The sequence below is a fragment of the Ptychodera flava genome, chromosome 10, assembly GCF_041260155.1.
Source record: "Ptychodera flava strain L36383 chromosome 10, AS_Pfla_20210202, whole genome shotgun sequence".
NCBI classification, from domain to species: domain Eukaryota; kingdom Metazoa; phylum Hemichordata; class Enteropneusta; family Ptychoderidae; genus Ptychodera; species Ptychodera flava.
Window position 1 is genome coordinate 13,830,912 of NC_091937.1, and position 15,564 is coordinate 13,846,475.

The window sequence follows — 15,564 nt, forward strand, 5'->3', positions numbered from 1 at the left end:
AACTCCGTTTAAAAAATAAAATTTGACATAACATATATTACACTTTCTCGGCATCTGGGCATTTAGGTGAGATATTCTTGCGTAGAACACGACATTTTGATTACACAAAGAACAAAAATGATTGAAAATTCATCAAAACGTACACCTAATGCAGCTTTAGCGACACTTTTTTATTATTTTTGTTCCTCAATGCGAATATGGGCGATTGATTGCTCGAGGGGATTCTAGATTATTGTCTGCTTGTGTGATTCAAAAATGTAAAATTTTTGTATCTCGGGGTACAGATGTCAACGTCTGGAATGAATCAACTGATTATCTGCTAAAAGTATTAAATTTAATATAAGCATAAAATTTAAATGACAAATATTATTTGAACGGTATAAATATTTCTCTTGTAACATAATATGCTAAATGACTCACGGAGCCACTCCCTGCAGTCAGTGTGTACGATTTTGAACGGTTCGGCCGCTGATTAAATTATCAGATACCATTGTGAAGGTTATCTGCAAAACGTCATTCTATGATAAATCTGCTCGACTGTGAGCGAAAAATTGAATCAGGCATAATTACTGCATATAAATAGTCTTCTGACCCTTGGTTTTCATAAGAACTGTTAAAACCTGACATCTTGATTTTGCTATTTTGACATTACTGCAGAACATGTGCTGTTTGGATTTCGCTTTGCAGAAGGTGACTTCTACTGCAGAATAAAATCAATCTACACCCTAAAATATCCTCTTGCAGCTGTTTAATTCTCCATTGCATAATGGCAAGAAGAGAAATCACATTGGGTGTGTCGTTTCTGCAAGGGCGCCCTCAATGACGGATTCCGCATGTTTTCTGTTATCATTTTCACTGTCTCACAACGTGTTTTGTTTTGCTCCTGAGTAATATAAGATGTTTCATGATGAAAAGTTGCCTCTTCTTCTGTTGATTCATACAAATGACACATGTTGATAGTGAGTTAATGTCTACAGTCCTCGCTTCGTACAACCGCGCCCTTTCTGTTATCCGTGCAAACAAAAGATTAGTAATGGCTATTTCAAGACTCCACACAGAGATGAATCCAGGAATGAATCGAACGTGAACGATGCGGGCTGATTTGATTGTAAAGGACACTTCATGCGCCATACATACCAGCAAAACGACAGGCGTGTACGTTGCTTCCATCCAAGCTAAGTTTCATGTCTGTTGCGATTGAGCACGCACAATCCATACAATTAGACCGCATTGGTGCGGATGGGACCCGGGGTATGGTACGCCGAGCCGCGCATGTTCCGCTTTTTGTCCCTGCGCGTGGATGCGAAATAGAAAATTAAGACCGCAATCGCCAGTAAAAACATCGAACCTCCCGTAACAACCACAATGATAACAATCAAGGACAGAGGTCTCTCATTCAGTGGACTCACAGCGGAGGTGACCCAGTCAACCCTCCTTATTTGAGTTACTCCGATATCGGTTGTTTTTGTCGATGTGTAAATTGTCTGTACCGGAGAAGGGCGCACGCGCAGCTTGGCTATTGCACGTGCGTTGCCTACAGAATTTGTGACAACACATGACACCGACGCATTGTCGTCCTGCAGCTGCGTTTCCAAAATTGTCAAAATTGAGCCATTGTTGGAAAATCTTGGCTGCAAGCTGTTACCAACTTCCACGTTATTTACCGACCAGGAGTACTGTGAAGGTATCGGGTTCCAATCGCCGTTAACTTCGAACACAGCCGGTTCGCCAACAATGACTTCGACAATCGCAGACACCATCGCCGGTCTGGGCTTGAAATAAATCTCCACTGGTCCAACATCGCATGTCGAGGTTTCGTTGGCGACACACGTTATCTTTGCGCCGTTGTCGGCAGCGCTCAACCGCCACTCGTAAGTAACATCAGCGAGAGAGCTGTACGGGCGATTCCCGCTCAGCAACATCCCAGATTTATACCATTGCAAGTCTGGCATTTGGTCTGCGTTTCGAAATATGCATTTTGCCTCAAGCGTGTCTCCCTCTAGATAATAGTTTTTCAATGTCGACGGACGACACTTGGGATAATATCCAGTCGGAGAAGAATCCACCGTAAGTTTTACTTTCGAGGTCGACGATACTGTGCGAGAAAATCGGCCACTGGCAAAAATCGTGCACATGTACTGATCAGCGTCTGTTAAATCAGCACCCTTTATTTGTAAATTGAATTCACCGACCGTGCTATCCCCGACTATACTGTACCTGGATGGTTCCACTCTGTCTCCTAGAAACTCCCAATAGACCGTTGTGTTCGCTGTGAACGTGCCAACTCCGTCACTTTCCCATCGCACTTCGAATCCTTCACGTAGGTTAGCCACGCCACACATCAGGACCGCTGTGTCTCCTTCCATCACCACTGTATCGTTCGGTTCTTTCACGAACGCCGGCGTTGCTGTTGTTGCCACCACGGATGCGATCATAGGTGCCAAAAATATGCTGAACTGTAATAACACACACTGAGCCATGTCTCCGATAGGGCGAGGTAGTACCATCAATTTCCCTTCAAACTACAGAACACACACTATACTACTAGTATACACTATGCCTTTCCCTGCGATGAAATGACTAACTCGCTGTTGAACAGTTAAAAGATAACTTGAGACTTGATAATAATATTATAATGATGATAATACAACAATTTTATCATTTCCACATGGAAACGGATTTTCACACGTCATGTGCAAAGATCTGGGTGTAAATTAAAACGCGCAATGTATATACAGACATATTAAGTTGTTGACCATTTTCTGAAATGCAACTGTTTGTACATAAAACAGCTTCCGTACAAACGAGCCCGATCGGAAAGCATGTCCAAGTCGCGATATGGACCGACAGTTTTGCTAAAATCAAATTCATTGTTTAAATGCTTCCAACGGAAAAGTGTCAAATATCGTATCTGAAAGTTCGAGTCATTGTTTGCTCTTTATAATTTCGCATGTTAACTAGTTTCCGAACTCCAGCCTAGGAAAGCTGCCAGAAATGTCCATGGCGCATGATACAGCTGGTTCAACTACACTGCCTTCAGAACGTTGATGTTTGGGAAGGCACATTTCTTAAGAAATAGCAATATTGAGAGTCACACAAAGAAAAGATCACGGTTACTAGTTTTAATTACCATATTATTATTTTCTGTTCTTCCCTCATTAACCAAAAATAAAAGCTTTTGCGGAAATTAAGGGTGTTCATATATGAGATAGAATTATTGAAGAATTGTATACCAATCAGGGCCACCATATTTAGGACAAGAACGGTAGTTGTTTATGATTTTAAAGGAGCAATACTGTAATTTTTGGTAAGTTACAGAAATTATGTTGAAATGCGAAGTACTAGACTTACATAGTTTGAATACAACAGACGTATGTGTATTACTCAATACTTCTTGTCCGGTAAAAATTCGGCTGTCGACGATGTACAATATTTGGCATGACACACATACACGCCGTATTGACCAATGGCATTTTCATAAAGAAATTGTCCTGGATTTTCCACCAAAACTCTCTCAAGACATCTTCAGCATTGTTTTACACACGTTAAATCGGCAGAGATTTGATACAACGAGACTGGCACTGATTAACATTGATACCGAAATAAACTTACAGATCCACTCTCAAGGAAAGAGATTTCCCGATCTCTTCGTGTACAGCAACATGTTGCTTTGTTCATCAGTTGTCTTTGATTTATATTTGATTTATATTACGACTGCCTTTACGATCCTAATCGGTCTAGAATTATGGAGCAGCATTCTATACATAGTGCCGTAATCACTAGGTTACAAAAGCCATTCATATGAAGGCCACATTCTGGCTTAGTTATAGCACAAAACTTACAGCAATCTTACACACTCCACCATCGTTCCCAGTGCTATTACACCTGATCATCTCTGCATTATCGGCCATCTCTATGGAACTTTGTAGCAACCTTGCATGTTCAAGCATGTCGTTTTGAAAGTGTCAACACTTCACAGTATAGCTAGGGGTCAATATTCAATCAAGTTCTGATTAAAATATTTCAACATTTGGCCACAGTGAAATGCTTAGCATGTGCAAATATTCCAAATTCCATATTCCAAATATGCACAAATGTTTCAAACTAAAGCAGGTAGATGGCATTGATTCATTTTCTAAATTTTCAAGGTTTCACTAAAATTAGCGTACTTTGACGCGATAAATACCGCGTATTGCTAATGCACTGGGGCCACGAAACGTGGTCAATGACCCGACACTCCACCATGTACAATTATGAAAATATGGCACTCAACTCATTCACAATTATTCAGGGCTCAGTTTTGGAGGTTGTGCTTGGGACTTTGCATTAGCCATAACTTAAAAAGAGATGAACACACTAATGAAATTATTGTAAAGTTTCTGGAGCTCAGGCTACAAATCACGAGAATGCTACCACAACGTTTTCTTGATTTCAATGATGGCAAAATCAAAGCCATCAGGGCTAATCTTGACTGCAAACCCTCCAAACCACGTTTACTCGCTGCAGTTTGTTTAGATTGCCAACCCCTAAATCATCCCCAATATGGCGAGACTGTCGAACGCACCATTTTAAAGTATGTTCCCACAGTCTTCTATCTCGATGTTAAGCCCGTTGAGGTACATGGTTTTGGATTGTTTAAACGCACTACTACCCTACACTACAAGTGACATCAATTAATCATTGTTTCCAGTTTCCGTCAGTTTTTACAAATGCGCTTTCCTCCCGTTTCCGTTAACCATCACTGAGTCAAATGACCTCAAAAACGATCGTCCAGCATCTAATCTTCCGTTTTTGTCAATGATCACTGAGAGGGTCACCCCTAAGTAACTAAATTATCATGTGTCCAATGATTTTCTCAGTTCCAATCCAATTCAAAGACAGACCTCATCATAGTCAAGACGCTACTCTGCTGAATGTTTGTTATCTTTTGACTATTAGTGATAACGGTCAAATTACCATAATTCTCCCTCTGCCCTCTGTTGTACCTCTCCGGAGCACTCACTATTACAGATCATGGAATTTTGCCTAGGCTCGCCGTTTTGTACACACTTTCGGTATCTCTGCTCTGGTTCAAGTTTTATCCCTCCGGTGGGACCCAAGCCATCCATGTGAAATTCGTTATCACCTTTCTTTTTGAGTCCCCAAGGTTACCAGGTTACGTTCTCCGACTTACTTACTGTCTTGCTCACTGGACTTCCCTTAGATATTGTTAGGAAACATTCAGTTGAACGCAATGACTTTGCTGAAGCACGGTCCCTCCACCGTGGCTGAAGACAACCAGCTTTACAGAGTAAGCAATAACAAATTCAATTATCAATCACAATCATGTGTTTTCCTGTATTGTTCAGTAGAATAGATATGAGAGACCATATGCACCGTCCATTTATATGGCATCTCTGTCGTATAGCATTTTACAAGATTGGTAGTAAACTATCAGTGTGATCAAAATCTCCGTTCCATAAGGTTTAATGTTTTTTTTTTTTTTTGTGAATTTATCGAATTCCTCGTCCCCTATTGCAAAGATTGTAACTTTCCTACAGAATTTGGAACGGTAAATGGAAAGGATGTCTTACGGTAAGGTTCGTGGTAAAATGAAAGACATTAACTTAACCATTTATATAATTTCCATTAAAGTAACGTAATGATTAAAAGGACCAATCATACAATCATGCAAAACGACATCGCTGATATCAAGTCCTGAATGACCGGCAACAAAGTTCAACTAAGTGACAGTAAAAACTAGGATGTTTTAGTAATGTCCACAACATCATCTTCGAAATCGAGGGACAGAATGTAGCAAAGTTTGTCATTGTGCCATATGGCTATTCGCCTTGTGCTATGACATAGTTTGCAGTATTCACCGTTGGCGGCGCACTTGTGTAGACGGTGGCTTGTTTTCAAGATTTTTCTCCACTTCCACAGTGTGCCTTCAAAACCGGTCACGAAATCTGGTTTATGCGTATGATTTTGCATCGGAGAGGAAATAAATAATACGCAGATACAAGCGACAAAATAACGCATCCTTTATGTTAACAGAAAAGGATTTTTCTTCTTATCCATGTAAACACAAAAAGGAAAGATCACCAACAACCACGCAAAATGAAACCACGTAAAATGAAACATTCTAATGACCAAAAATTAGAAGCGTTACGTTTCTGAAAATCCATGATGACGGACGATGACTCGAATACGTGATACCGATATCGATACCACCTTCTTCTTCCATTTGTTCATATATCTCACTTCCGACCAGATGTTAAGATATGCTGTAACCAAGGAATTGCAAAGAGTCACGCGAGGTATGAGAGACAGAGGGGAAGCTGGGAGAAAGAGTACAAAAATTATTTATATCTTAAAGACAATACAAGCGAAGGAAACAGATTTAGGACAAGCATTATGATTGACAAATATCTTACGTAACTACTGCAAATTACTTAACAGTCTCATGCCAATAAGTTGAATGTCAGATTCTCTGAGTCACCAACTCTTTAGAAATTTAATCTGATTATATCCATCTCTTATCAACACGATTGGAACTAATTTGGGATAATTGGATCTTCATATTTTTCAAATTTCTCAAAAGTATTAGGTGCCCTATAGCTGAATGTTGCAATATTGCAAATTATTTATAAAAACAAGTGAGTAACTTAAAAAGAAAAGCAGATGAGATAACATTTGTAGATTAAATCAACATAACTGCACCATCCAATTATCCCAAATTAGTTCCAATCGTGTTTATCGGTCTTTTCTGAGTCACACAGAGCAACCTAAGGCCTATTGCGGGGTCCGAATGATTATGAAAACAACGTTAAATATAGAAGTAAAGCTTACATACAGGAACAACGACACAGAAGAAATCTCCTTCAATTGTGTCATTTAAGATTTTCTTAATAACGTAGTTGAATCCGGTCAAAACAGCTCAGCAACTTACCTAACGTACAAGTCTTGAGCTGCATAGACCGTTCGGTTTGCATGAAACTACTGTGGATAAGCCATGGGGCGTACAACCGTATCCAAGAGCTGCTTGTGGAAAGAGATTTCGTTGTATTTTGTTTTTAGCTACACCGGACAGTTTTATCGTTGGCGTTCGGAGAAAACAGTTACGCTTGCTCAGAAGACAGACCAGGGTCTGACTGTGGTTGTTAAGGGATATTGACTGGTAAGGTTATATCATGTGATGAGGGAGAACGATAATGGGAGACCAAATGTCGGGATTTCCTCTCCATGTGGAGTGGAGAAAATTTGTTGGCAGGTTTGCATGGGAAGCACGGTCGCAGTGACAACACATTTGCAAATTACCTTCAATGTGTTTATATATATATATATATATATATATATATATATATATATATATATATATATATATATATATATATATATATATATATATATTGAATTTTAATTTTCTCGCAATACAAAGGGATAGTATAATGTAAAAAACGCCTAAAAACCGGCTAGTTGACTTTCCCTGCGAACAAGTGAGTAAATGTTACCCTCAGATCCTTCCGGGTTTCTTTTAAATATCTACGTGATTCTGATAATTGTATAAGATACAATTCTCGATCACGACAGTCATCCGGTTTGAGTGTAGTAAACTCATTTGAACAAAATTTTCTTACCGCTCCTGTTCAATCACATGTAAACATTCTCATTTATTTTTCGAATGTCAATTCATCGGTTATTCCGCCATATTGTGGAATTGCACTTTTTTAGTCAATCAGCACCATAAAACGAATTGATTAATTGTTTTGAACTTTCGACACCACAGTAGCATCTCACAATCATTTCCTCTCGATCAAATAGCGCCCTCCCTGTGCCCGGGCATGCGCACCACAGCACATGCACTATTTGATAACTTTGTCTATTTTTTTGTCCTTTATTGTATGTACAATGCACTGAGACGTATGTGTAGTGCGTTTGTTAAGAATTAATAATAATAATAATAATAATGCGAAGTGAGAGATCGCGTGGATAACCGAAACATTCGCTGATAAAGCCAGCTTACTGGTTTTAGGGGAAAGGATATATTTCTTAAACGATAATAAGGTTTATAAGTTCGCACTGTGTGTGCCACAGCGAAGTAATACAAAACGTATCTAAGCTAGACACACAATCACCGTATGGATCTTGTTTTGAAATATTTGTCGTTCAAAAAGCCTGTGAGCATTTTAAAATTCCAACAACAAATTTCAACAATGTACCGCGTATCGGAGGAACTTCACAATCATGATGTCGATTTCGGCACATCAAAATTCTTGCTCAGGGAGGGGTTTATAAGGCAAACGTTTGCAATGCGCGTGTCTGATTTTATCCATGGCCTCTTACACATCTGGCATGTAGTAACAGAAATAGTTAATGATCTGAGATTCGTCTATCACCATGGAGACAGCGCTGCCTCTTTTAAACGAGTGTTTATTTTGCGTATCGCATGTATGGTGAACTCCTCGCTGGTTGCTATGGTATCGTCTTTCGCTCCCTATCCAACCGATTTAAATAGAACTCATAGAAAAGATTTCCAATTTCCCATTGGATATTTCCACTTAAGCATGCAACATTGTATCTCGCACACTATATGCTAGCGTAGATTAGAAGTAATATAAAACACGGACGTGCCGGATAAGTATTTGTCGACCTTCGCCTGTGGCTCAGAGGCCCTCCAAGGTTGCGGCCTTTCCACCACGCACCTTTCATCGACAGACGCCACGGTAATAAGCTAAAGGAGAAGCACTAGATATGTTTAATGGCGTTACTTGTTGTGTTTTACCTCTCCGCCGCATTACTGGTTTGTTGAATACCGTTTTATATCAAAATGACTGTTGAACGGAAAACCTTAGGCCTGGTCGAGATAGCGATACTTCTATAAATTTTAATTCGCCTATTGCGCGCTCATATTCATACCATACTACATGGAAACAATGTTTCTCTGTTTACTTATTTATTGTTTAAAAGCTTTATGAAAGTTTTACACAATCATTTGTAACAAAATTAATAATCATCCTGTACAAATTCTTTCCCTTTAGAAAACAGGTTACCTTGCATTAGTTCTGACAAATAAGAAATCTTCATTGAGTAAGTAAATAAATAAACAAATAAATAAATAAATACAAGACTGGTTGTAGTTGAGTGTGAACATAGACATTGGTATTCCACTCCACTCCAGAGTTACTCTCATTCGTTTTATAAAACCAAATCAAACGACCCTTACTTATGGAAGCATACAATTCGAAGAACGTATGTTTAAAAATGTTTAAAATACATACTTATCGTTCATTTTATAAAACCAAATCAAACGACCCTTACTTATGGAAGCATAGAATTCGACGAACATATGTTTAAAAATGTTTAAAATATATATTATTAAAACAAAATAATTGAAAAAGGAGCACACAGTACTGTTGCAAACCACTGTATATACAATTTAAAGAATGGAATAAATTTATATGAGAATTGCAATTGAGAATTTTTGTGTGATATCAGTGATTTTACAATTTGTTCTTTTCTAATGTTACTCAGGTATATTGTATATTTCAAATACAGAAAATATTTAAATTGCAGAATCTACAATGTGCCCCATTCAATGAGGGGTGTAGGAAGGGAGCTGGGATGCTGCACTGAGAGATGGGTTAGCACAAAGGGACACGCAGGCAGCCAGGAATATTTGCCAAGCAATGTGCGCTGTGTATTGGTTTCTTTGTTCGTGTATGTAGCCTCTAACGCATACATAGTTGGGTTGCCAAGCTAAAGGCACAGTAGCTGTATGATTTGACATTTTTTTATAATTTGTGGTCATAGCAAATGGAAAATTATTCTCGCTCTTCTTCCCCGATTTTTTCCCACATACTCGGCATAAGCCTTCAAAATATTATACATTGTCTACAATACCCGATATGATAATTGACAAATGAATTCAAGTTCGAGTTAAGATCAGCATTAATTAGAACTCCGTTTAAAAAATAAAATTTGACATAACATATATTTCACTGTGTCGGCATCTGGGCATTTAGGTGAGATATTCTTGCGTAGAACATGAAATTTTGATTTACACAAAGAACAAAAATGATTGAAAATTCATCAAAACGTAACACCTAATGCAGCTTTAGCGACACTTTTTTATTATTTTTGTTCCTCAATGCGAATATCATATCATGGGCGATTGATTGTTCGATGGGACTCTAGATTATTGTGTGCTTGTGTGATTCAAAAATGTAATTTTTTGGTATCTCGGGGTACAGATGTCAACGTCTGGAATGAATCAACCGATTATCTACTAAAAGCATTTGATTTAATATAAGCATAAAATTTAAATGACAAATATTATTTGAACGGTATAAATATTTCTCTGGTAAGATAATATGCTAAATGACTCACGGAGCCACTCCCTGCAGTCAGTGTGTACGATTTTGAACGGTTCGACCGCTGATTAAATTATCAGATACCATTGTGAAGGTTATCTGTAAAACGTCATTCTATGATAAATCTGCTCGACTGTGAGCGAAAAATTGAATCAGGCATAATTACTGCATATAAATAGTCTTCTGACCCTTGGTTTTCATAAGAACTGTTAAAACCTGACATCTTGATTTTTTCTATTTTGACATTACTGCAGAACATGTGCTGTTTGGATTTTATTTGCAGAAGGTGACTTCTTCTGTAGAATAAAATCAATCTACACCCTAAAATATTCTCTTGCAGCTGTTTAATTCTCCACAGCATTATGGCAAGAAGAGAAAGCCAATTGGGTGTGTCGTTTCTAGAAGAGCGCCCTCAATGACGGATTCCTTGTGTTTCTGTTTATCATTTTCACCGTCTCACAACGTGTTTTGTTTTGCTCCTGAGTAATATAAGATGTTTCATGATGAAAAGTTGCCTCTTCTTCTGTTGATTCATACAAATGGCAGATGCTGATAGTGAATTTTCTGCTACAGTCCTCGCTTCGTCCAACCGCGCCCTTTCTGTTATCCGTGCAAACAAAAGATTAGTAATGGCTATTTCAAGACTCCACACAGAGATGAATCCAGGAATGAATCGAACGTGAACGATGCGGGCTGATTTGATTGTAAAGGACACTTCATGCGCCATACATACCAGCATAACGACAGGCGTGTTGCTTCCAAGCTAAGTTTCATGTCTGTGGCGATTGAGCACGCACAATCCATACAATTAGACCGCATTGGTGCGGATGGGACCCGGGGTATGGTACGCCGAGCCGCGCATGTTCCGCTTTTTGTCCCTGCGCGTGGATGCGAAATAGAAAATTAAGACCGCAATCGCCAGTAAAACATCGAACCTCCCGTAACAACCACAATGATAACAATCAAGGACAGAGGTCTCTCATTCAGTGGACTCACAGCGGAGGTGACCCAGTCAACCCTCCTTATTTGAGTTACCCCGATATCGGTTGTTTTTGTCGATGTGTAAATTGTCTGTACCGGAGAGGGGCGCACGCGCAGCTTGGCTATTGCACGTGCGTTGCCTACAGAATTTGTGACAACACATGACACCGACGCATTGTCGTCCTGCAGCTGCGTTTCCAAAATTGTCAAAATTGAGCCATTGTTGGAAAATCTTGGCTGCAAGCTGTTACCAACTTCCACGTTATTTACCGACCAGGAGTACTGTGAAGGTATCGGGTTCCAATCGCCGTTAACTTCGAACACAGCCGGTTCGCCAACAATGACTTCGACAACCGCAGACACCATCGCTGGTCTGGGCTTGAAATAAATCTCCACTGGTCCAACATCGCATGTCGAGGTTTCGTTGGCGACACACGTTATCTTTGCGCCGTTGTCGGCAGCGCTCAACCGCCACTGATAAGTAACATCAGCGAGAGAGCTGTACGGACGATTCCCGCTCAGTAACATGCCAGATTTATACCATTGCAACTCTAGCGTTTGGTCTGTGTTTCGAAATATGCATTTTGCCTCAAGCGTGTCTCCCTCTAGGTAATAGTTTTTCAATGTCGACGGACGACACTTGGGATAATATCCAATCGGAGTAGAATCCACAGTAAGTTTCACTTTCGAGGTCGACGATACTGTGCGAGAAAATCGGCCACTGGCAAAAATCGTGCACATGTACTGATCAGCATCTGTTAAATCAGCACCCTTTATTTGTAAATTGAATTCACCGACCGTGCTATCCCCGACTACACTGTACCTGGATGGTTCCACTCTGTCTCCTAGAAACTCCCCATAGACCGTTGTGTTCGCTGTGAACGTGCCCTCTCCGTCGCTCTCCCATCGCACTTCGTATCCTTCACGTAGGTCAGCCACGCTGCACATCAGGACCGCTGTGTCTCCTTCCATCACCACTGTATCGTTCGGTTCTCTCACAAACGCCGGCGTTGTTGTCGCCACCGCGGAGGCGATCAGAGTTGCCAAAATTAGGCCGAACTGCAATAACACACACTGAGCCATGTCTCTGTAAAGGCGAGGTAGTACCATCAATTTCCCTTCAAACTACAGAACACAATAGGTGTTTGACGATAGCATACGCTCATACCGTTCCCTGCGGGAAAAATGACTCACTCTCTGCGCGTGTTGAACAGTTAAAAGATAACTTGATACTTAATAATAATATTATAATGATGGTGATTAAAGCATATTGGTAACGCTAGGGTCTTTTTATAGACTTGACCTATGACTCTGATAGTTCATTATTATCAGACCATGATTGGTCTAAATACTTTTGACGAGATAAGTGAGATGGAGCCGTTTAATGAAAGGCAAAAGCGACTTGTACAAAAGTTATTTTTCTGATAAGTGACACGCATAGAATCGCTGTGTAATAAATGAGCCCTGCAATCAGACATTTTGATTTGCGTCTTTCGCTGAGAGGCGGTTCCATCAGGGTCGCAGCTTGCATATGCCCACTTCCCCCTTGAAATGAGAAAATAAACATTAAAATACCGGAAGCGCTCACTTCCACGTCTGACGACAGAACTTAAAACCAAGATGCAAAATCTAAATCACAAATGCAACCACACTTGAGAATGGAGCGATATGGATATGGACCCCATCTCCGTTCTCTTTCCCTGCTGACTGACTGTCTTCCTGGGCCGTATATTTCTGTATTGTCTGTGTCTCTGTGTTTTCTTTATTAATCTCTCTCTCTCTCTCTCTCTCTCTCTCTCTCTCTCTCTCTCTCTCTCTCTCTCTCTCTCTCTCTCTCTCTCTGAGAAATTAACCAGCACACAGAGAAAAAAAACAAGAATTAAACAACACAATGTTATCATTTCCATATGGTAACTGATTGCGTGTATCCTGTTCGTACATGACAGCGCGCAATCATGTATACACAGACATATTTAGTTGTTGACCATATTTTGAAATGTAACCGTATTTTCATAAAAGAGTTTCCGTGCAAACGATCTACCGAAACAATAAATATCATTAGAACGAGCCTGATCGGAAAGCGTGTCCTCGCGATATGGACCGAAAGTCGTGCTAAAATTAAATCCGATGTTTACAACACTTGCAGAAGTAAAGTGACAAATATTGTTTCTGAAAGACCGAGTCATTTTTTTTTGCTCTTTGCATGTTATTAGTTTCTGAACTCCCAGCAATCAGCCCAGGAAAGCAGCCAGAAATGTCCATGACGCCACACAGATGGCAAATATAGTAACAGCTGGTTCAGCTACATTACCTTCGAATGTTGTTGTGTTTGCGTAGGCAAATTTCTTCAGATATAGCAATATCGGGAATCATAACGCAAACAAAAGATCACGGCTTCCATTTATAATTATCATTTTTTACAGTTTCTGTTCTGCCCTAATCAACAAGAAATAACAGCTTTTGTGGAAGTTAAAAGTGTTCATATCTGTCATGGAATTATTGAAGGATTATACACCAATTAGGGCCACGGAATATGTAGGACAATAACGGTAAATGTTTATGATTTTAAAGAAGCAATACGGCACATTTTGATAACTGAAATTATGTTGAAATTCAGGGTACTATAGATTTACATGGTTTGAGCACAACAGAGTGTGTATATTACACAATACTGATATTGACAAGTGAATTGTCCGATTTAATTTCAGCTGTCCACGATACGCAATATTAAGCATGACACATATACACGTCCCGTTGACAAATTATACGCCCGGAATTTTAGAATGATTCAATAAGACAATAAACTGTGTACTATAAAAACAACCTTACAGTGTAGTCAAGCCATTATTACTTGGGTAACTCTGCTCAGCCAAGTATGACGAACAGAAAACGAAAAAATTCGTAACATGTGTCACGTTTTTCGGTTGAATGTCAGCACTCACTGGCACGCTGTCGTTTACGTCAGGTTTTACAATATAGTTATAGAGAGATTGCCCCGGCCGGTGACACAGCCAATTATGTTGCTAACAGTTATGAATCCATATCGTCACAACAACAACAACAGCTCTGCGCGTTGATTGGAGAGAGAGAGAGAGAGAGAGAGAGAGAGAGAGAGAGAGAGAGAGAGGAGAGAGAGAGAGAGAGAGAGAGAGAGAGATTTTGTATAAGTGATAAGTGAGACAGAAGGCGGAGGGAGGGGGAGCATTGAGGGTTATCGTTGGTGGCGCCCACCAAAGTTTAAGACACTTCCTGTCGATGAGGTTCGATATATCAATCAATCGCGCCACATGAAGTGCCTCCGCCTCCTGAACCGACATCGCTGCTTCATTGGTACGGCCATAATACAGCAACACTGAGATAACCTTTGAATTTTCCAATTAACGTTTGAGAGACGATCTTGTCATAGTAGAAATTCGGTTTAATGAGTGAATGTATTCTTACTTCAGTAAGGAGTTACCGATTTTCCGAAACCTTTCTATGAGACTTGCCCGAGCCTATTGCTTTTATAATGTCATAATAATCTAAATAAATTTAAGAAAAAAAAATTCTTGAGTTAATTTTGCGTGAGTAGAGTGATCCATTTATATTTATATTTGAGTGACGGCGCTTGATGGCGTTGGCCCCTTGTGATCGCATACTTTGGTCCAAGGCTATTAGCACATACCTAAGCAAAGACTTCTAAGACAAACACACAAAATATCGAATATAAAGATGGTTAATACACATAGGAGACGGGGTAATGAAATTGAGAACCTTTTATTGAGGCATAAAAACCGCCAAGCCACTAGCAGGCTGGTCTAGCTTTGTATATAAAAAATATTATGACGAATACACGAAAATCTATGGGAATCAAATTTTTAAGAGAAAAACACGAACAAGCAGTTGAAAAATGCCCATTGCTTTTTAACCATCTCCGAATAGTCTGATAGTCACCTTAAGCAAGAGATATCAATGACGTCATAGCTCTGTATAACGTTTTCAAACACCCTTGGGTAACGATGGTTCGAGCGCGATGACGTCATAGCTCTGTATAGCGTTTTTTAACAGCCTTGGCTAACGATGATTCGAGCGCGTTCTTGCAAAAAAACATTGCGAAACGAGTGCATTGGACAACAAGGCAAATGAAAAATTTGATAGCAGAGTCGAGCATGATGTGGTAAATTTATCATCTCAGGAAACGGCATGATAAATCCAAGGTTCAATCGGTCATTAGGAGCGAATTTTTCAGCGT

At 39.7% G+C, this 15,564-nt stretch overlaps 2 protein-coding genes across 2 annotated transcripts; both read right to left on the reverse strand.

Annotated features, from left to right (window-relative positions):
• Positions 1 to 1,220: 1,220 nt before the first annotated feature.
• LOC139143026 (cell adhesion molecule 3-like) lies at positions 1,221 to 2,480 on the reverse strand. Its single transcript, XM_070713216.1, has one exon. The coding sequence runs from the start codon at positions 2,478 to 2,480 to the stop codon at positions 1,221 to 1,223; it is 1,260 nt and encodes a 419-aa protein (XP_070569317.1).
• A 6,438-nt stretch (positions 2,481 to 8,918) lies between these two features.
• On the reverse strand, positions 8,919 to 12,553 carry LOC139142047 (cell adhesion molecule 3-like). The gene has a single exon (XM_070711841.1). It carries the CDS (start codon positions 12,441 to 12,443, stop codon positions 11,256 to 11,258), a length of 1,188 nt encoding a protein of 395 aa, XP_070567942.1. The 5' UTR covers positions 12,444 to 12,553; the 3' UTR covers positions 8,919 to 11,255.
• Positions 12,554 to 15,564: the final 3,011 nt, after the last annotated feature.